The sequence below is a fragment of the Drosophila yakuba genome, chromosome 2L, assembly GCF_016746365.2.
Source record: "Drosophila yakuba strain Tai18E2 chromosome 2L, Prin_Dyak_Tai18E2_2.1, whole genome shotgun sequence".
Taxonomy (NCBI): Eukaryota; Metazoa; Arthropoda; class Insecta; order Diptera; family Drosophilidae; genus Drosophila; species Drosophila yakuba.
Window position 1 is genome coordinate 21,743,138 of NC_052527.2, and position 27,029 is coordinate 21,770,166.

The 27,029-nt window shown below is 45.1% G+C and overlaps 2 protein-coding genes across 2 annotated transcripts; both read left to right on the top strand.

The window, feature by feature from the left end:
* Window positions 1-918: 918 nt before the first annotated feature.
* On the top strand, window positions 919-1,359 carry LOC122319512 (protein lin-28 homolog B-like). The gene has a single exon (XM_043206854.1). The coding sequence runs from the start codon at window positions 919-921 to the stop codon at window positions 1,273-1,275; it is 357 nt and encodes a 118-aa protein (XP_043062789.1). The 3' UTR covers window positions 1,276-1,359.
* Window positions 1,360-9,787: 8,428 nt separating this feature from the next.
* On the top strand, window positions 9,788-12,182 carry LOC120320788. Its single transcript, XM_039371350.2, has one exon. The coding sequence runs from the start codon at window positions 10,664-10,666 to the stop codon at window positions 11,627-11,629; it is 966 nt and encodes a 321-aa protein (XP_039227284.1). The 5' UTR covers window positions 9,788-10,663; the 3' UTR covers window positions 11,630-12,182.
* Window positions 12,183-27,029: the final 14,847 nt, after the last annotated feature.

Genomic DNA, 27,029 nt, shown 5'->3' on the forward strand with positions numbered 1-27,029 from the left:
CTCCGTGCAGCGGCGAAAACCATTATGGACAATAAGAAAGCAAACGAACGGGAGAAGCTGAACATGGAGGAGTCAAACCTAGAGCATTTGGAACTGGATAAGCTAAACCTGGAGGAGTTGAATATAGATAAAACCTCGCCCAAAGTAGCCGAAAGTTCGAGATCGGGCTGCGACGCTGGTGTTAGTTGCGAAATTGAACATGAGCAAGAAAGAGACGGCGATAGTGTGTTGGCGAGCAGTGACGAAGTGGCGGCGTCTGGAGAAGTTCCTGGTAGTGCAGCTGCGAACGTGCAGCCTCGTGTTCGAAATGCGGCGTATGATGAAATTCTGGAAGGTTCTGATGTGGCGGCTGCGAACGTGGAGCGTCGTGATCGAGTGATGGCGGACGTCGAGGCAGAAATACAACATTTGCAGCAAGTTGAAAAGCTGTACGCTGCGCGCAAACGAGTGGCTGATTTAGAAAACGCGTTGGGCCAAAATAAATCAGCTCAAGAAGACAACATTGATATGAGTGATTTGGATGCCCTAATTCAATCGTTTTCTGAAGACAATGGATACCCTGTGCTTCGTTGGATCGACGACTTTTCGAATATAATGGATATATATTGCGTGCCGGAGAAAAAACGTTTTATCTTCGCCAAACGTGTACTGTCTGGATCAGCAAGAGTGTTTTTGAACGAAACGGCAGCTTTGGATTGGCCGAGTCTGCGAGCAGAGCTGATAGCCGTTTTTGACCTCAAGATTACTGCATTCGATGTGTTCAAGCAACTGGAAGCCAGGAAGAAGTTACCTGACGAGGGTGCTCTCCAGTATTTTTTCTCCATGTGCGGCATTGCGCGACAAGTAGAGTTGGCACAAGAAGATATTATTTGATTCATCGTAAAAGGCTTGGGAGATGAATTCGGAGATGCGTCTGCAATGGATTATTGTAGTTCTTTGGAGGAGTTGCGAAACAAAATTATGATCTACGACAAATTCAAGAAGATGACGGCCCAAATTTCAAAGTCGGCGGAGAAAACAAAAGTGGTGACGCCCCAAGTCCGTGTGTCCATGCCCAATAACATTCGTTGCTACAATTGTAGGCAAATGGGACACATGGCTAGAGAGTGCAAACAACCGAAGAGGCCGGAGGGGGCCTGTTTCAAGTACTTTAGCGTGGATCATAAGTACCAGCAATGCCCCGAGCGGGGGGTGTCAACCAGGCCGGCAGTGCTGCAGGATGAGGAGAAGTCTGGATCAGAGATCTTGGCAGCGATTCAAAAAATTGCGAGGTGAAAAGGGAAAATATATTTCTATCTTAAGTCTATTTGATACCGGCAGCCCGGTAAGCTTAATTCGTAAGTCATTAATTCCGAAAAATATTGTTTTAAGTTCAAAGAAATCGAAGTACTCTGGTTTAGGGGGACCTAAAATTTTGATTTGGGGCATTTTGAAAGCCTCTGTTAAGTTTTATGCGAAAACATATTCTATCCTCTTAAATATAGTTGATGACAAAATATTACCACTCCCTGTATTAATTGGTCGAGACGCACTGAAGGTAATGAACGTTCAATTAGTTCATAAAAAAATCAATAATGATACTTATAAATCTAAAGACTCTTCCCTTTTCACCGCTAAAATGAACAATACAAATAATTTAAGTACAGCTATTCATAATCCCATAAATTTAAGTCATAATCACAACTCTGGTTTAGATAATGAAAATTCTGTAGAAATTTTGGGTACTGACAGTGATGCGCAGAGATTTTTGGCTGACATTGAGCCATCATTAGAGGATTCATTTGAGATAGACTTTGAGTTTGGGTTGGAAATTGCAAATAGGTGTGAAAAAATTATTCAATCTCATTATTCTAGTATCCAATACGATTATAACACTGCACCCACTCCGTTTTACTGTTCTCCGAGACGTTTGTCTTATTTTGAGAGGGAGAAAGTAGCGGAAATCATCGATGATTTGCTTAAGAAAAAAGTAATACGTCCTAGCGCCTCACCTTATGCGTCACCTTTGGTCCTTGTGAAAAAAAAGTCTGGTGAAATTCGAATGTGCGTTGACTACCGTGGTTTGAACATGCATTTCCCTTTGCCCCTTATTGAAGATTGCCTAGAGTATTTGGAAGGGAAATGTTGTTTTTCTGTGATTGACTTGAAGAGCGGGTTTCATCAAACCCGCAGAAAAATCCGTGCCGTATACAGCATTTGTTACCCCTCAAGGACAATATGAGTATTTGAGGATGCCTTTTGGATTGAAAAATGGCCCGGCAGTGTTTCAACGATTTATTTCAGAAACGTTTTCAGATTTTATAAGAAAGAAGAGCCTAGTAATTTATATGGACGATATTGTTATTGCGACTAAGACAGTAGATGAGCACCTAGAGATTTTGTTAAAACTTTTGAATCGTATAAGCGAATATAATTTGGAGATAAACAAGAAGGAATGCGAATTCCTGGGATACAGTGTCAGTAAATACGGGATAAAGCCTAGTGAATCGCATTTGGAAGCCTTGAGAAATTTCCCTGTGCCGCAGAATGTTCATAGTCTTCACTCCTGTTTAGGATTCTTTTCGTATTTAAGACGTTTCGTCCTGTCATTTGCGCGTATAGCTAAACCCTTGACAGAGTTGTTGAAGAAAGGGGGTCCTTTTCCACTGAATGATGAGCAATTAAAAGCGTTGAAAGATTTAAAGAACGCTTTAGCTAATCCCCCAGTTTTAGCCATTTTCAGTCCTGGTCGAGAAACCGAGCTCCATACGGATGCCAGTGCCCATGGATTTGGAGCTATACTATTGCAGCGACAAGATGATGGAAAAATGCATCCTATTTCGTTTTATTCCGGTAAAACCACTGCGGCAGAATCCCGGTACCATAGTTTTGAGCTGGAAACACTAGCGATAATATATATATAGTGACATATTCATTTCTTCATACGACATATTCACTCTTCATATAAAAAAGCTAAAGCCGATCTTTTGGAAAGCTTCACTCTCCAAAAGCCTCATAAATAACATTCCCCCAAGATACGAACCGCTTAACGGTAACGAGCTTAATGATCTGTTAAGCTTGACATATAAAGCTAAGTAGAACTTAAAAGGCTTATGTTAATCCTCTGTAAAAGGTTTGCTGGGCCGAAAGAATACCTTTGTAAATTAGTTCTTAACTGACCTCTGGTGAAACTTATTCAAATAAAGATCATAAAAAGGAAAATATATTTTTTTCATTAAATCTATCACCAAAAAAGTTTATTGGCGCAGTCGGTAGGATACTGAAAAAAAGTCATAGTAAACTCGTTATCCTTTGACAATCTAGTGAAAAGAGGAAACTTGTACGACCAAGTAACCTTTTCTGATTGTACCCGCGAATTGGCCGCAACAAAGTGATTTCGGTTCGATTAAAGTGACTAAAATCGGTATCCGCACAAGAACCTGTGCGATCGGAGTTAATTTAAAGACCTAATTTTGTGGACCGCTTCGTGAAGTGGGACCTCCACTAAGGTGTAATACAATTAAAAGGCGCACAGTGCAGTTCACTAAGACATAAGTCTCGATATACTGTAGCAGTCAGTGAACAAAAACAGTAGCCCACTAAAAGTGCGACCGCTACTATTGTATAAAACAATAAAAAGTTAAAACAGTGCAGTTCACTTAAGGCATAAGTCTCGACATACTGCAGCAGTCTGTGAACAAGAACAGAAACTAACTTATAAATAAAACTAAAATGGAATTACCAGCGGAAAATATGACTCAATTACTTCGGCAAATACGCCAAGTACCGAAATTCTCTGGAGACCCAACGAATCTCAGCTCGTTCATCAGACGTATCGAATACCTGTTGAACTTATACCCTTCAAACGACGCTCGACAGAAGGCGGTTATATTTGGAGCCATCGAACTTCAAGTTGTCGGAGATGCGGAAAAGGTTACCCAATTTGGAATGCACAACGAATGGACATCTTTAAGAGGCGCCCTAATCACGGAATTCAAGACTCAGACGCCCCTGGAGGATCTACTAGGAAGACTGTATCGGACACCTTTTAAGGGTAACTTACGTCTATTCTGTGAACAATTAGAAGATAAGTCCAGCGTAATTATAAATAAGTTAGCATTAGAGAATGACCGAAATAATATGGTGGTTTATACACAAGCAATGGCAACCACAATTAAAAATACAATTCAACGCTCACTCCCCGATAGGTTGTTCATGACCTTAGCGAGGTATGACATTTCAACCGTTCAAAAACTAAAGCAAATCGCCCAACAAGAAGGTCTATACGAAGACCCAATTTCAAAAACATTCGATAGTCAGCCAAAACTTAACTCAAATCCACCTAACACCTATAAACATACAAACATTAACCAAATCAAAAACACTCACCCCAACCAACGATTCATTCGCCACTTTATTCCATTAAATCCCACACAGACCCAAAACACTAACGTAAACAATCAAACCCCTTATAGACAAATTCCTCCGACCAGACAACAGCAACTTAATCAGTACAGAAATTTATACAACGGATTCAGAACAGACTTACTTCAGGACCGTCAAAATGACACCCGAAACTACTATCAGCCTCCCCAACAACCAAGAGTGCCAAATAAGCGTTTTAGAGAAAGCAGCGAACAATCGCGAATGCAGACAAATGAAAATTTTCACCAGCACGAATTAGATTACGATAACGAAACTGAACACTACATTAATAACGACGAACAGTTCCACGAAGATCAATTACAGAATACTCAGACAGAATTGTTTACAGATCAGCAATATCAACAAGCTGAAAATTTTCCAATACCAGCCTGGGATCCCACCAATACATAGAGATCATGTTTAATAACCACAGATATAGATGCATAGTTGATACTGGCTCTTCGATAAACTTGATGAGCTCAAACTTTTTCAATCTTCAAGTTAAAGATAAGCAAATAACTGTCCGAAGTATGACAGGCTATTCTAAATTAAATAAATATGTAGACCTTCCAGCCAACGGGCTTTTTGAACAAACGCAAAAATTCTATATTCATTCATTTTCACCTTATTATGATATTCTGTTAGGAAGAAAAATACTAATGGAGAATAACGGTTTAATAGACTACTCTCGGAAAGAAACAATAATTAACGAAAGAACATTCATTCACAAAGAATTAGATCCATGTGATGAGAACTCTTCGGAAAACTTTAATGCACTCTTACAAGAAAACAACTTTACATCAGAAATAAACTATGCCATGGACAACAACATAGACTCAGAACACACATACAGACTAGAACATTTAAATAGTGAGGAAAAATACAGACTTACAAATTTATTAAAAGAGTTCAATGACATTCAATATTCCAAAAATGAAAACCTTACATTCACAAGTATAATACGTCACGATATAAAAACCACTCATGAAAACCCAGTTTACAAAAGACCATACTCGTACCCGTTTTCCTACGAAGCAGAAGTAAATAAGCAAATTGAGGAAATGTTAAAACAAGGCATTATACGCGAAAGCGACTCCCCTTATTGCAGTCCATTATGGATTGTCCCCAAAAAGATGGATGCCTCTGGCAAACCGAAATTCAGGTTGGTCGTGGACTATCGAAATTTAAATGAAATAACAATAAATGATAAATTTCCGATTCCTAACATGGACGAAATACTAGGCAAATTAGGAAAATGCCAGTATTTTACTACAATTGACTTAGCAAAAGGCTTTCATCAAATCGAAATGGACCCTAAGTCTATACCAAAAACGGCGTTTTCGACCAAACACGGTCACTATGAGTACACTCGCATTTTTTTGGCTTAAAAAATGCTCCTGCAACCTTCCAACGGTGCATGAATTACGTCCTAAAAGACCTCATAAATAAGCATTGCCTTGTTTATTTAGAAGATGTGATCATCTATTCAACATCTCTGAACGAACACCTAGACTCACTGAGAAAGGTTTTTGAGAAACTTAAAGAAGCCAATCTTAAACTCCAATTGGACAAATGCGAATTTTTAAAAAAGCAAACAAATTTCTTAGGTCATATTATAAGTCCAGAAGGCATACGACCTAATAAAGAGAAAGTTAAGGCAATCGAAAAATTTCCTCTCCCAAAGACACCAAAAGAAATCAAATCTTTTTTAGGCTTATGCGGATACTACCGTAAGTTCATTCCAGATTTTGCAAAGATTGCAAAACCTCTGACAATATTTCTAAAAAAAGGAGCTAAAATAGACACAAGAAACGAAGAATACAATAAATCATTTGAAAAATTGAAAACACTCATAATGAACGAACCAATTTTGATTTGCCCTGATTTCACAAAAACATTTCAAGTCACTACTGACGCTAGCAATTTCGCCATAGGAGCCGTGTTATCACAAGACAATAAGCCAGTAAGCTTTGCAAGTAGAACATTAAATGATCATGAACAAAATTATAGCACTATTGAAAAAGAAATACTAGCAATCGTTTGGGCAACCAAATATTTCCGCCCATATTTATATGGAGTCCCCTTTGAGATTTTGAGCGATCACAAACCCCTTGTTTGGCTAAATAATATTAAAGAGCCTAACATAAAACTACAACGTTGGCGAATAGACTTAGCGAATATAATTTCAAAATCAAATATTTAGAAGGTAGCAGACGCTTTATCTCGCGTCAAAATTGAAGAAAACATGGTAGGCGAAGAAGAAAATATTTCAACAGCAGCAACAATACACAGTTCATCAGAAAGCAACGAAACCTACATTGAAATTACAGAAAAACCCATAAACTATTTTGCAAGACAAATTGAATTTATAAAAGATAGCGTAGACCAAGTAGAGACAACGAAATACTTTTCCAAAATAAAACTGACCATCAAATACACTGACATGACCCTGACAAAAGCAAAAGATATCCTTATTAAATACTTCTTAAATAATAGCAGTGTTATTTACCTGGAAAATGATAAAGACTTTTTAGTTTTTCAAAAAGCATATCGAGAAACCATTAACCCACATAGTAACGTGAAAATTCTGAAAAGTATCATAATGTTAAAAGACATAAAATCTTATTCTGAATTTAAAGAATTCATTATTACTCAACATTTTAAATTGTTACACCCCGGTATTGAAAAAATGATACGATTATTTAAAGAAACTCACTATTTTCCCGATTATAATAAACTAATTCAAAACATTATCAATGATTGTGAAGTCTGTAACCTTGCAAAGACGGAACATAGACCAACAAAACTAGTTTTCGAAATAACTCCAGAGACAAATAACCCACGCGAAATTTATGTTATTGACTTTTATGCTATTGACAACGAACAGTATTTATCTTGTATAGACGTTTATTCAAAATTTGCTTCACTTATTAAAACAAACAGTAGAGATTGGTTAGAGGCAAAACGAGCCCTTACTAGAATTTTTAACGACATGGGAAAACCACAGAAAATTAAAGCAGACAAGGACTCCGCGTTTATAAGCACTTCTTTAAAAACTTGGCTAAACAACGAAGACATACAAATAGATATTACCACAAGTAAAACAGGAATAGCAGACATAGAACGCCTTCATAAAACCATAAATGAAAAAATCAGAATTATCAATACTGAAAACAATAGAGAAAATAAAGAAACACGAATGGAAACAATTTTATACATATACAATCACAAGACTAAACATAACACAACCGGACAGATACCGGCTAACATCCTTCTTTACGCAGACACACCTACTTATGATACCCAGATGATTAAAGAAATGAAAATCAAAAATCTTAACAAAAAACGACAGGATTTCGAAATCGACACAAAATTTAGACAAGCACCCTTAACACGCGCAAAATCAAAGAATCCCTTTAAAAAAACAGGCAGAATAGAACAATTAGACGAAAAACATTATAACGAAAATAATAGAGGTCAAAACGTTATTCATTACAAAAGCAAATTTAAAAAGAAAAAGAAAGTTAACGACAGCAAATACTTGCAGCAAACCGACACCTCCCAATCATCGGACTCATAATCACCATAATAACTTGTATTGCGACACAAACTACAGCAGGAACAATCGAAATCAACCCAATAGAAAACAATCAAGGATTTATCTTGTTTGAATCTGGAACAATACAAATCCCCATCACCTTTATGCATCACTGTCTCACCATAAATATTACAGAAGTTGAAGAAACATTTAATAGTATAATTAAACAATGACAAGAATTTAAAAATGTCACACAAATTAAATATTTAACCGAGAAAATGGAAAGAGAAATAAATACGCATACGCATTTCAAAACGAAACAAACGAGGACTGGCTAACTTTGTAGGTTCCACATTAAGATATCTTTTTGGCACACTAGACGAAGACGACAGACAACATATTGAACAACAAATTTCGACTCTTTCACAAGACACAGTACAGGTCAGCACTCTAAACCACGTTATTGACAGTCTCAATAATGGCATAGAAATAATTAATAACCAGTCCAATTCTTTGAAAAAGGAACAAAAATTGAATCTATTAATATTTAATATTGAACATTTTACCGAATATATCGAAGACATTGAAATGGGTTCACAACTAACACGACTAGGAATATTTAATCCTAAACTACTAAAACATGAAAATATTGGCAACATTAATTACAAAAATCTGATAAACATAAAAACTTCCGCTTGGTATAACGTACCTACTAATGAAATATTCCTAATGTCCCACATTCCTATGAATTCAATTGAACGACCAACTTTCATCATTGCACCTTACCCCGACAATAATGGCCAAATTATTAAGGAAAATGTTGAAGGCAAATTCTACTCACATAACAACTACGTTCTAAATACACTAACAAAGAATATTGTCAAAGACCATTGCATAGCTAACATAATAAAACACGAAACACCAACTTGTACTTTTCAAAAATATCGTAAACAATCCTATATTCAATACATTAAACCAAATATACTTATAACCTGGAATATGACCAGAGAAAAACTTTATCACAATTGTAACGGTCAAGAAATTTATATTGAAAATAATAAAATTATAAAAATATCCAACTGCACAGCAGAATTAAAACAAATTACAATATCTAATAGTATTCAACAATACACAAATGTAATATTTACTGAACACAATGTAACAAAAATCGAACCAATGTCACACATAGGAATTAAGGAAATGATTTTGTTAAACAATAAGAGTAACACAATTTACAGAAACATACTAATAATCTTCATATCCGTTTTAGTTTTAATTTACATATTTTACTTTTATATGAAATGTAAAACAGCGCCACACAAAATTATTATCTCTTACCTAAAACCAAGTAAAACCACTAACAAAAATATCGAACAAGAAACAGAGACAAAAACAGAAATAGCTGAAATTGCAAATCCAGTACCACACTTATATCCAGAAATAATCGCTTGAGGACAAGCTAATATCTAAAAGGTGGGGGAGTGACATATTCATTTCTTCATACGACATATTCACTCTTCATATAAAAAAGCTAAAGCCGATCTTTTGGAAAGCTTCACTCTCCAAAAGCCTCATAAATAACATTCCCCCAAGATACGAACCGCTTAACGGTAACGAGCTTAATGATCTGTTAAGCTTGACATATAAAGCTAAGTAGAACTTAAAAGGCTTATGTTAATCCTCTGTAAAAGGTTTGCTGGGCCGAAAGAATACCTTTGTAAATTAGTTCTTAACTGACCTCTGGTGAAACTTATTCAAATAAAGATCATAAAAAGGAAAATATATTTTTTTCATTAAATCTAACACCAAAAAAGTTTATTATATATATATCGATAATGTATACCTTGAGCATAGACCGTTTAAGATAATTACGGATTGCAATTCGTTAGTGCAAACTCTTAGTAGAAAAGCTATTAATCCTAGGATTGCCAGATGGTCCCTTGAGTTAGAGAATTACGATTATTCGATTATGCAAAGACCGGGTGTAAATATGGCCCATGTGGACGCTTTAAGCAGACAGATAGAAGTTGTCAAGTTGTTAAAAGATAGTGAGTTTGGCGATAATGAAGACTTGTTAGAAAACCTTGAGGAATCCCGTAGAGACAGCCGTAGAGACCAACTTCTAGAGAACCGTAGAGACCAACTTGTTGAGACCGTAGAGACATCCGTAGAGACCAACCTTAGAGACAACAGTAGAGATAGCATAATTCAAAGCCTTTTAGAAATCCGTAGAGACAACCTTGTTGACAGGGTGCCTCTTGATGACCTTTGTGAAGATCCCTTTGAGAGACTTCGTGTTATTTTGGAAGAAAACCTTCGTGAAGAAGAAGAGGAAGAGAATGGTGGAATAAATTGTGAGAAAGCGGCCAGTAACTACATGAATGGTAGTAGATGATAAATTGGATGATAAATTGGAGTTTCGTGAGGACGCTTTTCTAAAATCAATACCGTTAGGAGTTGTAGGAGCAACACCTGATGATGTAGACCTAATTCTACAAACGGAGCAAATGAGGGATAAAAATATAGTTCATTTGAGAGAGAAACTAGAGAGAGGAAACGTGCGTAACTTTGAGTTAAGGGAAGAACGTGGACGATTCTTATTGTTTGTATGCACCGGCTTGTATGGAAGAACAGCTAATTAGAAAATCTCACAAAAAACTAGGTCACTTGGCAGCAGATAAGTGTGTTTAGGATTTAAGAAGGACCTATTGGTTTCCAGAAATGAGAACTAAAGTTGAGCATTTTATTAGAAATTGCCTTTCGTGCATTTTGCATTCGGTGCCGAGATCTATTCATAACAGAACCTTGCATAGTATCCCTAAACCTTGTATTCCGTTTCATACACTCCATATAGACCATTTAGGTCCCTTACCGAGTATCATTTCAAAGAGAAAGCATCTCCTGGTTGTTATTGATGCTTTTATCAAGTTTGTCAAACTTTTTCCCGTTAATACGACTAGTACAAGAGAAGCGAGAGATGCGTTGAGTAAATACTTTGATTTTTATAGTCGACCCCATAGGATTATATCGGATCGCGGTACTTGTTTTACGTCACTTGAGTTCACCACCTTTTGCCAAGAGCGAGACACAGGAGCGCCTCAGGCTAATGGCCAGGTAGAGCGTGTAAACCGGGTGCTAACGCCAATGCTAGGGAAATTAGCAGAACCTCTTAGTCAGTCCGATTGGTACAAATTACTTGATAAAGTGGAATATGCCATCAATAACGCAGTACATAGTAGCACTCAAGTAGCGCCTAGTGTTTTATTGTTTGGAGTAGTACAAAAGGGACCTGTAGTTGATGAGCTTTCTGAGTATTTAGAGAATAAATTCAATGATGAACCTAGAGATCTTGTAAGCATCTGTGAGAACGCATCTGTTAATATCCAGAATTCACAGATAAGAAATGAAGAGTCATACAGTAGAAAACATAAAGCTCCTCGTGAATATCAAGTAGGTGATTATGTGGCCATCAGAAATGTTGATACTACTGCAGGAATTAATAAGAAGTTTGCCCCTAAGTACCGTGGGCCTTATAGGATAAGTCGTGTGTTTGATAATGATCGATACGAAGTAGTTGATATTGATGATTGCCAGTTAACTCAACTGCCATTTAGAGGCGTGTTAGAACCTGCTAGACTTAAGCCTTGGATAAGTAATGTTAACGAACTTGTTGCCCTTTGTTTATAAAGATCGTGGTCGATCTGTAGTCAGGTCGGCCGAATGTAAATAATTTAAATAATGTAAATATTATAAGTTAAAAATAAGGTAACACTGTAACTATCGATAAGAAGGGCACTCGATATATTATAATCGACGGTGCACGATCGAAGGAGTACGGGCACTCTCTCGAGAAGGCGCCAGACGAACAGAAGTGTGAAGATCAGAAAATAAAAGAAAATAAAGATTTTACATGTTAAACGTTTTTTATTTATTCCAATATAGAAAGAACTAGAGCCTTTGGAATATAGATTATCACTAGATTATCACTAGGTTGGTTAATAGTCTTTGAAGTTGAAGTGGGCTTAGCAAAGCTATCGCAATTGATAGCGTACTCAGTACTGAACCAACTCATGGAGACATGTTTGCGTGTATATAGGCAGAATGGGATAGCTTAATAGCGAAATTTAAAAGAAAAAAACGTCTATTCTCCCGTGAAGAAAGGAGCTCCCGAAAAAATTGAGTAATTGGAGAATCCTGAGACGATTGCGTGGGCGGAAGTTTTTGTTATTTCAATTGGCTCGCCAAGTAATCGAATGTGGCCTGCCACAGGGTGTATACTTTGGAATATGATGCTGTTCGTAAATAACAGCTAAGCCTAATCGAAGGGCTCTCGATCTTTGATTACATACATACTTAGACATTAATGTGTGTTTGAGTGTTTACAATAGTGTTTGTAGTTGGGGAGTTGTGGGTGTAGAATGTTATGTTACCATATATATTATTTAAATATTTTTCTTTAAAGATAACATTAGCACATTGGAAAGCCAGCAGCCAGCGAAGAAGGACTTGGCACACGCACAGGCATGAGTAAAAAACAATGCAAACAAAAAGAGGAAAAAACAAGGGAGAACGCTATAGTCGAGTTCCCCGTTACTCAGCTAGTTGAAGTGCAAAGGAGAAATTTCAACAATGACAGGTTTTAACGGTTTGTGGGCGTTAGGTTTGTGGGCGTTCAAATTCAAACAAGGCGAGCACGCGCGCCCAGATAACTAGAGGGGCACACTAACCCCGAAACCTGGCCACACTAAGTCAGGCAATTCGGACATACGGACATACGGGCACACAAGCCAAGCGCTATATAAAGCGGGCGGCTGACCTCAAAATGATCAGTCGGTGGTCGGAGTCGACCGAGGTGGACGTCACCAGCGAGCGGGAAAGCAGCAAGATCAGGACCGGGATCAACAAGTGGTGGAGAGTAAGATCAACCCCTACGTATATACCCTACCTAGCTGACTTCAGGGTCCTGCTTACGTCTATACGTTGACTTCAGGGTCCTACTTACGTATCTACGCTGACTTCAGGGTCCGGCTTACGTCTCTACGCTGACTTCAGGGTCCTACATATAATTCTCTACGCTGACTTCAGGGTCCTACATATAATTCTCTACGCTGACTTCAGGGTCCTACATATAATTCTCTACGCTGACTTCAGGGTCCTACATATAATTCTCTACGCTGACTTCAGGGTCCTACATATAATTCTCTACGCTGACTTCAGGGTCCTACATATAATTCTCTACGCTGACCTCAGGGTCCTACATATAATTCTCTACGCTGACCTCAGGGTCCTATATATAATTCTCTACGCTGACTTCAGGGTCCCGTATAATTCTCCACGCCGAATTCAGGGTCCAACAACATCTGCTTACGTTGATTCCAGGGTACTCGACGGAATTCGAAGCAGCCGCGTACTGAAGACCGCGTCCCCGGACGAAGGCGAGAGGTACGAAGAGCCTCGCTGTGGAAGACGGAAACTAGGCCGAGGGAGCCCCGTACAGTTCTATGTAATTATTGTAACCGAGAAAAGGAATGAATAAACTCTGCGACTATATTTAAGCCTAGTTAAGGTTAACTCTGCGTATTATCACTGGGACTCGGGTCGGGGATTCCTCTCTAGCACCACTGTCCTGAAACAAAGAAATTTCCTGGACGACCCTGGCCAGCCCTGACTACCCGAGGCACGGCTGAACGTCACAGGTGGCGCCCGAACAGGCTAAAGTGGTGATTAGAGGAAACCGACACCGGGAGAGTGATGTCTAGTTGGGTGTATATGGCAACAAAACCCGAACTAGCAGAATACGCAAGTGAATACGGATTGGATCCGTCAGGGAAAAGCGAGGATTTACGGAGAACATTGGCTGTTTTTTCGAAGAGGACAGACCACGCAGAAGCGACAAAGAAGAAGCTGACACTGCTGGCGGAAAAGTATAAGAAGGAGAAAAGCCCCACCCGACATCCAGAGATCGTGATAACAGAGACAAACACAAGGATGGACGACGGGAAGGAGACAAAGATGGAAGAAAAAATGGAAACGGGAACAATTGATAGAGTGCGGAATTGGGGGATCAGATACCAGGGGACGACAAACCCGCTGGAATTCCTCGAGAAAATGGAGCAGTGGGCCACCGGATACGGACTACGGCACAATCAGCTGGTCCAAACAATGCCGTTTATACTGGAGGGAAGCGCCATAGATTGGTGGAACACGACACCAACAAAGATCGACTCTTGGGTTCAATTGAGAACGGAACTGTTAGAGTACTTCTTACCACCGAGGTACGAGGAGCAGTTGCAAACCCAAATAGCACAGTTGAGACAGGGAGAGAACGAGCCAGTAAGGGAATACGCGATGAACCTGAGGAAGCTCATGAGGTTCACGAAACTGTCGGAAGCTGGATTGGGTGTACAAGAACTGTAGGAGCAAGCTAAAACTGTACACAAGGAGGAACGGATTTACAACGCTAACGGAGTTCCTTAAGCTAGCCGAGGAAGTGGAGGAAATTGAGCAAACGGAAGCACAAACCGGGCAAGCAGGACCACAGGCACTAAGGCCAGAAATATGCATGAGATGCGGAGGAACCGGTCATACGGCCCGCACATGCGGCAACCCACCAAGGCTGTTCTGCTGGGTGTGCGGAAGGAACGAAGTCAGGACAACGGAGTGTTGCCGAGCTAAGGCGGGAAACGGAGGAGGCCTGGGCCAGTAAAGCTGGCAGCTCAGGCAAGAAGAATAGGTCCAGCAACAGGCGATTTGAGATGTGACGGCTACCAAATAGTAGCACAATTCAGGATAGGGTGTAGGAGTGCCAAGGGCATAATAGACACCGGAGCGACGAGAAGCGTGATAAGTAGGAACATGTTCCAGGATCTATGAGAAGAGGGACAGTGGATCAGGATAAACGCGGAAATATCGCTGGCGGACGGATCCTGGCAGAAGGCGATCGGGGGGTTTGCAACGAGAGTGGAGTTCGGGGGTCGGAGATTTGAAATAACATTCATGATCCTACCAAACGTCGAAGGCGGAATCCTACTAGGGATGGACTTTCTGGCAGGAGCAGAAAGTACACTGAGATGTAGCGGACTAGAATTGGAGAGACGAGGGATCAGAGACGAGAGGAGGAAGCAGAGGCGAAACAAGGGAGAGGCGACGACGCTACGGGATACGTTCCAAGGAGGCCGAAGCGGCACAACCGATCATCCCAGGACCGAGGGACCACCAGCCCGGAGGGGGGCGAGTAATCCCGCAAGGGCACCGACGCAGACGGAGATCGTCCAACCGGGCCTGAGCGGGGTGACCAACCACCCAACGGGAACCACTGGCGGAGCCGGCCCGAGGGAGGCGAGGAAGGAAGGGCCCAGTCGATGACGGAACACGTCCGAATGGGCCAGACCAGAGTGGCACACCTACCGAGGGCTGGAGGGGAACACCCGAGGAGAAGCCGAGAGCGGCGGGCGCTGAACCAACCAGCACAGGCCCGTACGACACCGACAACAGGCACGATCAGGGTAGCAGCGGGCACTCCGCCAACCCGGAAGGACAACGAGACGAGAGCCGTGGAATCTTCGTCGCCGGACAGGGATATACTAGAGCTCCACACCGAGACCACCAACAAGTTGGGGTGGACGGTGCCAACCGGAGCCAGGATATCGGACGAAGTGATGGCAAAGATAAGGGCAAACCTGGCGCACAAACAGAAAAGGACCCAACGGCGATGGCTAGAAAAAGACGGAGAAAGGTGGTAGCGCATCAGATCAAACCGTGGCAATTATGTGACGGTGAAGCGTCCCTTCCCAAAGGAGGGGGGAGTGTGACGCGGCCGCGCACAATAATAAATAATTCATAATAAATAATACATAATAAATAATAAATAATACCTAATACATGATACATAATTAATAAGACATAATACATAATAATAGATAAAACCAAAACATAATAAATAATCATCATAAACAAGTTCAAATTCAAACAAGGCGCGCACGCGAGCAAGATCAGGACCGGGATCAACAAGTGGTAACTATTGGAGAGTAAGATCAACCCCTACGTATATACCCCACCCTAGCTGACTTCAGGGTCCTGCTTACGTCTATACGTTGACTTCAGGGTCCTACTTACGTATCTACGCTGACTTCAGGGTCCGGCTTACGTCTCTACGCTGACTTCAGGGTCCTACATATAATTCTCTACGCTGACTTCAGGGTCCTATATAACTCTCTACGCTGATTTCAGGGTCCTACATATAATTCTCTACGCTGACTTCAGGGTCCTACATATAATTCTCTACGCTGACTTCAGGGTCCTATATATAATTCTCTACGCTGACCTCAGGGTCCTACATATAATTCTCTACGCTGACTTCAGGGTCCTACATATAATTCTCTACGCTGACTTCAGGGTCCTACATATAATTCTCTACGCTGACTTCAGGGTCCTACATATAATTCTCTACGCTGACTTCAGGGTCCTATATAATTCTCTACGCTGACTTCAGGGTCCTACATATAATTCTCTACGCTGACTTCAGGGTCCTACATATAATTTTCTACGCTGACTTTAGGGTCCTATATATAATTCTCTACGCTGACCTCAGGGTCCTACATATAATTCTCTACGCTGACTTCAGGGTCCTACATATAATTCTCTACGCTGACTTCAGGGTCCCGTATAATTCTCCACGCCGACTTCAGGGTCCAACAACATCTGCTTACGTTGATTCCAGGGTACTCGACGGAATTCGGAGCAGCCGCGTACGGAAGACCGCGTCTTCGGACGAAGACGCGAGGTACGAAGAGCCTCGCTGTGGAAGACGGAAACTAGGCCGAGGGAGCCCCGTACAGTTCTATGTAATTATTGTAACCGAGAAAAGGAATGAATAAACTCTGCGTCTATATTTAAGCCTAGTTAAGGTTAACTCTGCGCATTATCACTGGGACTCGGGTCGGGGATTCCTCTCTAGCACCACTGTCCTGAAACAAAGAAATTTCCTGGACGACCCTGGCCAGCCCTGACTACCCGAGGCACGGCTGAACGTCACAAGTGGGCGAAGCAAAAAGTTTTTGGCAATTCGAAAGATATTTACACGACTAAAAAATATGTGAACAAATATGAAAACATTATTTAAAAGTGTGAGCGTGGGAGTTTTGGGTGTTTTGTGGGCGTTACAGTGGACGTGGCAAACATTTTTTTTGCATATCAATACATTTTTAACAGACTAATAAAAAAATTAAAAATATCAAAACATTTTTGAAAAGTGTGGGCAAGACAGTTTTTGGCGGTTTGTGGGCGTTAGAGTGGGCGTGACAACATGAATCGACAAACTTGCGCTGCCTATATGTCTCTGGAGTCTGCATGCTTTATCTCAACATTCTAGTTTTTATAGTTCCTCGATCATCGATAATATCGAGTTAACCGGACGTGATTTTGAACGCTGCTCGAAATTTAACTATTTCTCACGACGTCGCTGTCAGAAATAGTCGGAGAGTGTGCCAAGTCAAGCTGATAGCGCTACCAACCGATCGCGGAAAACTCGGGGGTGGCCCAGCTAGTAATGCCAACCGATCGAACAAACCGAGTGGCGGCACAGAGCAACTGTGCTGCCTGACTTTGTCCGTTTGGTGCGAATCGGTAAAATTCAAATTTGAACTTAAATTTAAATCTGTGGCGCCCAGACTAAAGCACCACGGCCTCATCCTCGACATCAAGGGTAAACGCCTTATGGATCCCTCAAAAGCTGTTTCGACCAAAGGAGAAGTTGCAGAACTCTACAACGTTTCTACAATCAACGGGCAATGTTTCAGTGGAATAGATCCCCAGTACTAAAATCTTTTAAGTCGCTTTGTGCCGATCACACGTCCTAATGTGCCTTTAGCAACCCGCATTCGTAATGAGGTTGCGCATTACATTTAAACAACTGGCCCACCTGTATTCGACAAGCCAAGGCGGCTAACAGGCGAAAAATTAAAGGCGGCCGGGATTTCGATCTCTTACTCCAGCAAGGAGTCATTTATCCCTCCAGCAGCCAATGGGCCAATCCTATTCATTTGGTCCCCAAGAACGAATGGCGAACTACTGGTGATTATCGCAAACTTAATGTTTCCACTATTTTAGATCGCTACCCGATTCCTCATGGGGAAGACATTCTTCAAAGTCTGCATGAAAGCTCGGTTTTCTCCACAATCGATTTGGTGCGTGCCTACCACCAGATCCCAGTCGCGCCAGGTGATATTACAAAAACAGCCGTCACTAAATCGTTCGGCCTCTTCGAGTTCTTCGGCATGCTTCGTGGCATTGTGTGTTCTCCACAACGCATGAGGCGCATTTGAAGCCTTCCAGACAGTCATTGAGATTTTGCAGAGGAACCACCTCCAAATTAACCCTCAAAAGTGCCAATTTGGTAAAAAAAGAGGTAATTTTCTTAGGTTTCCAAGTCAATGTGAGCGGATTCAAGCCCCGTTTTTAGCGCACGCAAGTAACCAACAATTTTCCCAAACTATCATGGAATTGCGCCGGTTTTTGGGAATGGTCAACTATTACCGACACCTCATCCCACACGCAGCTCAGGCTCAAATCCCGCTCACACACTACCTGAAAGGCGCAACCAAAAATGACAAGCGCGAAATGCGGAAAATGCATTCCAAGCAAGGAATTTTAGGTGCCGTGTGCTTTTCGTTCCTTTCCTCATCGGCTCACCTCGCCCTTAAAACGGACGCCTCCGATATAGCCCACCATAAACCACTACAATACGCTTTCAGGCAGAAAGCAAGCGAAGCATCGCCTCGACAACTCCGCCAATTGGATTTTATCTCCCAATTCTCACAGAGATAGTGTACAATCCCGGGGAAAACAACGCAGTGGTAGCAGCCCTCTCACGCATCAACACCATAAGGATGCCGTCTAGCTTTAGTGCTCATGCGATATTCGAGGCCCAACAAACGGACGATGAAATGGCTGAGCTTCCTCGAACCACGTCCCTTGTTCTACAAGTTAGGAACATCGACGAAAAAGACATCTGGTGTGACATGTCGGATGGACGCGAGCGGCCTTATTTACCCAATAGTCTGAGACGCCAAGCTTTTGATGCAGTACATGTATTGGCGCATCCCAGCGGCCGTACAACTGCAAAGTTACTTAAGCAGCGGTTTGTCTGGCCAGAAATTAGCCATGATGCCACCCTCTGGTCCCGTCAATGCGTTCCTTGCCAGCCGTTTAAAATTCATCGCCACACACGCAGCCCGGTGGAGAAGATCGATGTTCCTGACACTCGTTTCAAGCACATACACGTCGATCTGATTGAGCTTCCCACTATCCGTAACTTACGCTACTGTCTTACTATCATCGACCGCTTTAGCAGATGGCCGTCAGCTATTCCACTATCCAACATCACCGCGGAGACTGTCGCGACATCTCTGTACACACAGTGGATCTGCATGTTTGGTTGCCCAACAACGGGCTGGGGAACTCAATTCGAATCCGCATTGTTTGCAGAGCTGGCAAAACTAATTGGAGCCGAAAGGATACGTATAACCTCATATCACCCTTAGTCAACCGACATCGTGGAGAGATGGCACCGTACCCTCAAGGCCGCCCTGATGTGTGAGTCTCACATAGCATGGCCGGATCTCCTGCCTACAGTTCTGTTGGGGCTGCGCTCGGCGTTTAAGGTTGACCTCCAGCCATCGCTAGCCGAAATGCATTTGGGCACCACTATTCGTATCCACCAGCAAGGAGCACCGACTCACCGGATCACTACGTCAACATATCAGGGAAGCCCGACCTACTCATGCAGCGCATCACGCTTAACCACCTGTTTTTATTTGTAAGGACCACGTCTTCAAGCGAGTGGCATATGTTAAAAAACCACTCGAGCCGCCGTACACGGGACCTCATCGGGTAATACGCCGGGTTGATGATAAGTTCTAAATTATCAGCGTTCATGGACAAGAGAAGGCCATATAAGTCGACCTCCTCAAGCCTGCCGTCTTAGCTGAAGCTGACGCTTGCCAAGACCACCACGAGGATCCAACGCCTGACCAACATATTTTGCAGCCACCTTCGCCACCGAGCCCTGCACCTGCAGCTACAGAATTTATACCGTGTGAGGAGTTGAAACTCTGCACAAATGCGGATGGTGATCGCATGAGGAGGGCGTGCCGTTGCCAGTTACGCATCAAGGCAAAGTGTAGTAACGGCAGTGCGAAGCCCGGAGAAAGAGAGTTTGGAGACTGTGGGCTGGAGAAAGAGAGTTTGGAGACTCTAAAGGAAGAGAGTTTGGAGACTCTAGAGGAAGAGAGTTTGGAGACTCGGGAAATGGAGAGAGAGAGGGTGGAGACTCTGGACTTACTGAGAAGAGAGTTTGGAGAGTCAACAGGCTCAAAGGCAAATAACGGGACACATCGAACTTTGGACCGGGCCAACGGTAAAATCGTGGACTTTGGATCCGGAGACTGGTGACCAAAGTGGTGAACCGTTAGAGGAGGCCTATATAAACGCTGGAAGCGGGACAGTCAGTCGAGGAGAACAAGTGTACGAGTCAACAACGTGAGAACGAAGTCAGCAGAGGAGCTACAGCCGTGGTAATCAACAAGGAGCAAGATCGCTACGTCAAGGCGTTCGGGACGAGAAGGTCTCCGAATTGAGACTCAGGTAGCTGAGGTCCAGTACGACGAAGCACGAGTAGTCCAGAAGCGCCCAACAGGCGAAACCAAACCAAGGAGGGCACAGGATAAGCGGCAGGGATTGTGGTGTAGACCCGGAGAACTCTGTAGGAGACCGCGAACTTGAACCAGGCGATCGCCTAGGTGTGTCCGTGCGATCCAAACAGGCGTGATATCGGCGCCACCAGTCCGAACCAGACGTGGGGTTGACGTGTTGCTGTCCACAGGCGTTTGCCTTGGGGATCACAGCCGTTAGCTGCCGATAGTCTGCGTAAGACAACAACTCTCAGCCCAAGCGACGAGCGCCCAACAACGAAGGTCCGCCACATTCAGGACGACAGGAGCGGCGAGACAGCGGAACGAGGCCGGTGGACAATCCATCCAGCACCAAGGCCGGATAAGCAGATTCCTTTGTAAGTCCAAGCACAAATAAAGATCCAAGAACGAAACTGCGAGTGTTATTACTGGTAACCGGGTGATCACGTTATTCTATAAATTTGGTGGGACGAACGCACAAACTCTACTGAGCTAGCCGCACGTATTCCGTAACGAGCAGACAAACAAAATCAGTTCGTTACATCTGGCGCCCAAATAACGTGATTAGCCCGGCAGTATATCCAGCCGGACTACGCAAAGGTGGCGAAGCAAGTTAGAGAATGGTCGTTTCGTTTTGACGGAGAAGAAAAGCCTCTCGAATTCCTGGAGAAGGTGGAGTGGTCTGCAAACACGTACGGTTTGGACCTGAACATGATTCCCCGAGCCATGTCGGAATTAATGCAGGGAAAGGCTCTCAAATGGTACATAGCCAACAACAAGCACTGGATGACTTGGGCCGAGTTCATAGACAGTTTCCAGACGTATTTCCTGCCCAGGGGATACTTCACGAAGCTTGCGGACAAGGTGAGGCAAAGAAAGCAAGGCTTTAGGGAGGCATTCAAAGACTACATGGTCGAGATGCAGACCCTGATAAGACCCCTTGGGTATGGGAAGAAAAAACGCTGAAGCTCATCAAGGAGAACTGCACGCCAGACCTCCGAATAGCGTTGAGATCCTACCACGTGGACGACCTAGAGGCCTTCATGATCCTGGCAGATGAGTACGAGCACAGGGAACGGGAAGCCTTTGCGGAAGAGCACAAGTACAGCCGCAACAAAGCCCCTGCCGCGACACAAGTCACGTGTAGAAGGTGTGAGGACTCCCCGGGTCAGTCTGGGCGGCACAACACAACCTTATGGAGGCCGCCAGTCACCACCCAGAGACACTCTGGAACGACACTTGCGGGCAACTCGGGTCAACACCCAACCTATGTGGCCAATCCACAAGAAGCTTGTCGCTGGTGCGGTGGACACGACCATTGGGCAAGAGGATGCCAAAAACAGAGGCTGCTGTTCTGCTGGATGTGCAGAAAAATAGGAGTCCGAAGTTCGGAATGCTGCCAGAGAGCGGGAAATGGGCAGCGATCTCAGCTGCAAAGAGGCGAGCAGGGGTCGCAGAGTGCCTCCTCTCCAAACTAACTGGAAAATTAATCGAGGAGGAGCCGCAGTTGTCCGCAGCGGTAACGATCGGTGGGGACACGTAAAAGGCCACGATCGACACCGGGGCAACAGCAAGCTTCATAAGTGAAGAGCTGGCGGACAAGCTGGCTGCACGTGGAGCGATTACAAGGATACGACGGCAGGTTAGGTTGGCGGATGGAAGGAGCGGCGAAATCAACGCAAAGCTTGAAATAGAAGTGAAGTTCGACAACAGCCGACTCGTCATGTGCCTCCTCATATTACCAGGGATAGTGGATGCGTTGGTGCTGGGGTGGAATTTCCTCACCCAAGTCGGGGCCGAGATCAAGTGCGCCGGGCATGAAATCCGAATACCGGCCAGAGTCAGACACAACGGGTGGCTCGAGGAGAAGTTGTCGGTCGCAGTAGTCCAAAAGGACGGCGAAGAGGACGACATGAACGAATTCCTGGAAGCAGAGCTCGCGGAGTTTCACGCCATGTCCGGAACATCGAGTATAGCCGAGCACACGATAACCATGAAGGATGATAAACCAATTAAGCAGAGATACTACCCCAAGAATCCAAAGATTCAAGGGGAGATCAACGCGAAGGTGGACGAACTGCTGGAGAGGGGGATGATAGAGCATTCATGGAGCCCGTACAGCTCACCCATAGTCATGGTAAAGAAGAAAACGGGAAAATGGAGACTATGCGTGGACTTCAGGCAGATAAACGCGAAATCCATAAAGGATGCCTCCCCGATGCCACGAATAAACTACATCCTCGACCAACTAAGGGAACTTTCACGGTCCCAGGGAAAAAGCTGTTCCAATGGAAAGTGATGCCATTTGGGTTACACTCCGCGTCGGCCACATTTCAACGGGGCCTGGATCAGGTGATTGGACCGGAAATGTCGCCGCAGGCATTTTCGTATCAAGACGACATCATCGTGATTGGCCGCACCCTAGAGGAGAAACCTCAGGGAGGTATTCCGCCGCTTGAAGAAAGCGAACCTGAAGATAAACTCGGAGAAATGCCAGTTCTTCAAACAAGAACTTTTGTACCTAGGGCACCGCGTCACAAGCCAAGGGATAGGCACGGACCCAGAAAAGGTAGCAGCCATAGCCCAGCTAGAACCACCGTCATCGGTCCGAGAGCTGAGGCAATACCTTGGAGTCGCATCGTGGTACCGACGTTTCGTGCCTGACGTCGCGCGCATTGTAAGACCACTCAACGACCTCCTCCGCAAGGGTACCAAGTGGACATGGTCACAGGATCACCAGCAAGCCTTCGAGGAGGTAAAAGCCAGATTGGTTACCGACCCAGTCTCGGCGTGCCCCGACTTCGGGAAAACGTTCATCTTGCAAACGGACGCCAGTGACTACGGGATTGGCGCAATACTTACACAGGACACAGAAGAGGGCGAGAGGGTCATTTCATACTCCAGCCGTACCCTAAACGGAGCCGAGAAGAACTACTCGACAACAGAAAAGGAGTGCTTGGCAATTGTGAGGGCCATTCGGAAGCTAAAGCCATACCTTGAGGGCTACCACTTTAAGGTAGTGACGGATCACAGGGCGCTGAAGTGGTTGAACAGCCTAGAAATCCCTTCGGGAAGAATTGCCAGATGGGCGTTGGAGCTGCAGCAGTACGACTTCGAGGTAGCATACAGGAAAGGCCAGTTGAACGTGGTAGCAGACGCGTTGTCGAGGCAGCCACTGCCAGAGTCGGTCTCAGCAGAACCCGATATGCTGAGAAGAACGCAGGACAAGGGGTCCGAATCAGAGTGCAGCTGGATCAAGGAAAGGCGAGAAAAGATCAAAGCACAGCCTCAAAAGTCCCCAACTACGTTTGGGAGGGTAGCACCCTTTACAGGCAGATTCCGCATAGAGCAGGTAATGAAGATGTAGTGACCTGGAAGCTATGTGTTCCGCGGCAGCTGAGAGAAACTGTCTTGCGCGAAAACCACGACTCCCCAGCAGCCGGTCATGTAGGCAGTCAGAAGACGATTGCACGCCTTGCAGGCAGGTACTACTGGCCAGGAATGCAGAGAGACGCAAGGGCCTACGTTCGGAAATGCGAGGACTGCGCAATGTTCAAACCGAATCAGCGGCAGGCGGCGGGAAAGATGTTGACACAGATCCCGGAGGAACCCTGGGTGACGGTGTGCGCCGATTTCGTTGGACCACTACCAAGATCGAGGCACGGAAACAGTATGTTGTTGGTACTGATCGACAGATTTTCAAAGTGGACGGAGTTGGTGCCTTTGCGAACAGCCACGGCGGAAGCGTTGCAGAAAGCGTTCAGGAAACGCATAGTCTCACGATTTGGAGTACCGAAGGTGGTGATCACGGACAACGGTGTGCAGTTCACGAGCCGGGCTTTAAAGAAGTTCCTCAACGACATGGGGATAAAGCAGTAATTTACGGCACCGTATACCCCACAGGAGAATCCGACGGAGAGAGTCAACCGCACTGTGAAGACAATGATAGCGCAGTTTGCCGGACAGAACCAGAGGAATTGGGATGAAAGATGGCCCGAGATCATGCGGGCGGTGAATTCCAGTATTTCAGATTCCACAGGCTACTTACCGGCATTTCTGACACAAGGCTGCGAGCCGAGGCTACCGAACGCACTCTATGACAGAGAAACGCTAGATACGGTAAGGCAACCAGAGTCACCAGAAGGAAACGCTGAAAAGATGAGAGAGGTCTTCGAGATTGTGCGGAGGAACCTAGAGAGGGTGTCCCAAGACCAAGCAAGGCATTACAATCTGCGGGGAAGGCAGTGGAAGCCGAGGATTGGTGAAATGGAGTGGGCCAAGGAGCACCATCTGTCAAAGGCGGTTGAAGGGTTCGCGGCCAAACTAGCTCCGAGGTTCGATGGGCCGTACCAAATTGTGGTTTTCATATCGCCAGTGATATGTAAGATTCGCCACCTGAGGAGTAAAAAGGAACGCTCGGTACACGTCAGCGACCTGAAACAGCAGGGTCAAGAGGAGAAGGTGGACGAGAACGTGGATGCAGAGCCCTCGGAAGAAAGTAGGGAAGGCATTCAGGAAGGAAAAGGAAACGACAGCACCTGAGAGCGGACGGGGTTCGGCAGCCGTTCTAGCGTCAGGCCAAGGCGAGAGTCAACGGATGCGCACCGCGAGCGGACCAGAGCGTTGTCTCGTGAGTCACCACCAGGGAGGAATAAGGTCACGAACGGCGAAAAGGTTGAGGATGGAAGCACCTGAGAACGGACTAGGCGCGACAACCGTTCTAGCGTCAGGCCAGGGCGAGAGTTAACGGCTGCAGACTGCGAATCTAACAACCGTTCTAGCGTCAGGCCTAGGCGAGAGTCAACGGAAGCGGAACACGAGCGAACCAGAATCCTGCCTCAGCAACCACCGCCAAGGGTAGGGAAGGTCGCCAGGAGCGGGATGTACAATGACGGCAATACCTGAGAGCGGACGAGACCCGGCAACCGTTCCAGTGTTAGGCCAAGGCGAGAGTCAACGGGTACAGACAAAGTGTCCGGCGATCGTTATAGCGTCAGGCCAAGGCGAGAGTCAACGGAGGCAGACCACGAGCGAACCGGAATATTGCGCCCATGGACAAACCGAGCGAAGCGGGACAGAGGGTAAGGAAGGCGAAAGAACGACCGTTATCCGCTTGGAATTGTGCGGACTTTCGCAAGAGTAACAGACCCACCACCAAGGAGCGAGGATCCGAACCGGCTCAGGGCAGAGGAGACAAAACGGCGAAACCGTTCGGTAGGAAGCACGCCTAAAATGTTCCTGAGGAAAGAGGAGAGACGGTACAACCCAAGGGAACGGTACCGTAAAGTCAAGCGTCGAGAGTGGGAAGACACAAGGGACATAATGGTGACCGCCAAAGAGGAGGCGCGAAACCGAGGTATAGTGGAGGCGTTGCCAGAGGGGTCGAAACACAAAAAGTTCGACAACCGCCATGAACACATGTTCGAAGGAGCAGTACTCAATGCTGGCCACTCTGGGTCAGAGTCCCGAAGGGCCCGCTGAGCGGCAAGGGCGGTAGGCGATTGCCTAACCAGCGGCCCACCCGAACTCCAAGGCGAGGTGCCGAGGACGATAGAGGCGAAGACCCAGAACCAGTGGTCACCTACGACGAGAGTGAGCTGGAGTGGGAGGAGGACCCCGCAGGAGAAAGGAGGACCTGGAGACTCAGGAGAGGCAGGAGCGCGGCAGACGACCGGATCCTTCCGGGTGGCGGCCCGAGAGGAGCACGAAGCCGCCAAGGCGGCACGCATTCGCATGCAGCACCGGGCGGCGATGGCGACCATGCACGAGCTGCAAAGGAGGACGGAGGAGGCCGAGAGAAGGTGGCGGCAGGAGCTCCAGAGGGCAGAGGCGGAAGAGCGAGCCTGGAATGTTTTCCCCTGGCAGGAGGAGGAACCGCAATCCCGCGGTACGTCCACTCGGCGCAGGTGATCCGGATGGGGTCCCCAGGATGGGGAGTTTGTTGAGGGAGGCACCCTGTGGCAGCAGCGCACGGTGACCTGGACATGGCCAGTGGAGAATAAGGAGTTAGCGTCAGCCCAGGGCGGCTGGGCTCCACCAACACCCAACACCGCGGCATCGGCGGAGCTGGAGAAGGGGCCATGGGTATGTCCATCACCCGTGGACAGCCAGAAGCCCATACTCCGGAGGCAGGCATCCGCTCAAGCGGTGGGTGTCTCGCCTCCCCGGCCGTCATGGGTGCGGATGGCGTCCACGTCGGATGCCCTTTGATGGACACCGATCCCGAAGGCGGATTGGCCAGAAGGGGTCGAGGAGGAACCGGTGGTCCGGAATGCGAGACGCTGAGGCAGCCGCCGCTGCGTCATGATGCACCGCGGCAGCGAGAGGTTCCGGGTCCGAGTTTCGGCGGCGGAGATCCGCCTGTTCCGTCTGGTCAGCACCAGACTTAACATTCTATT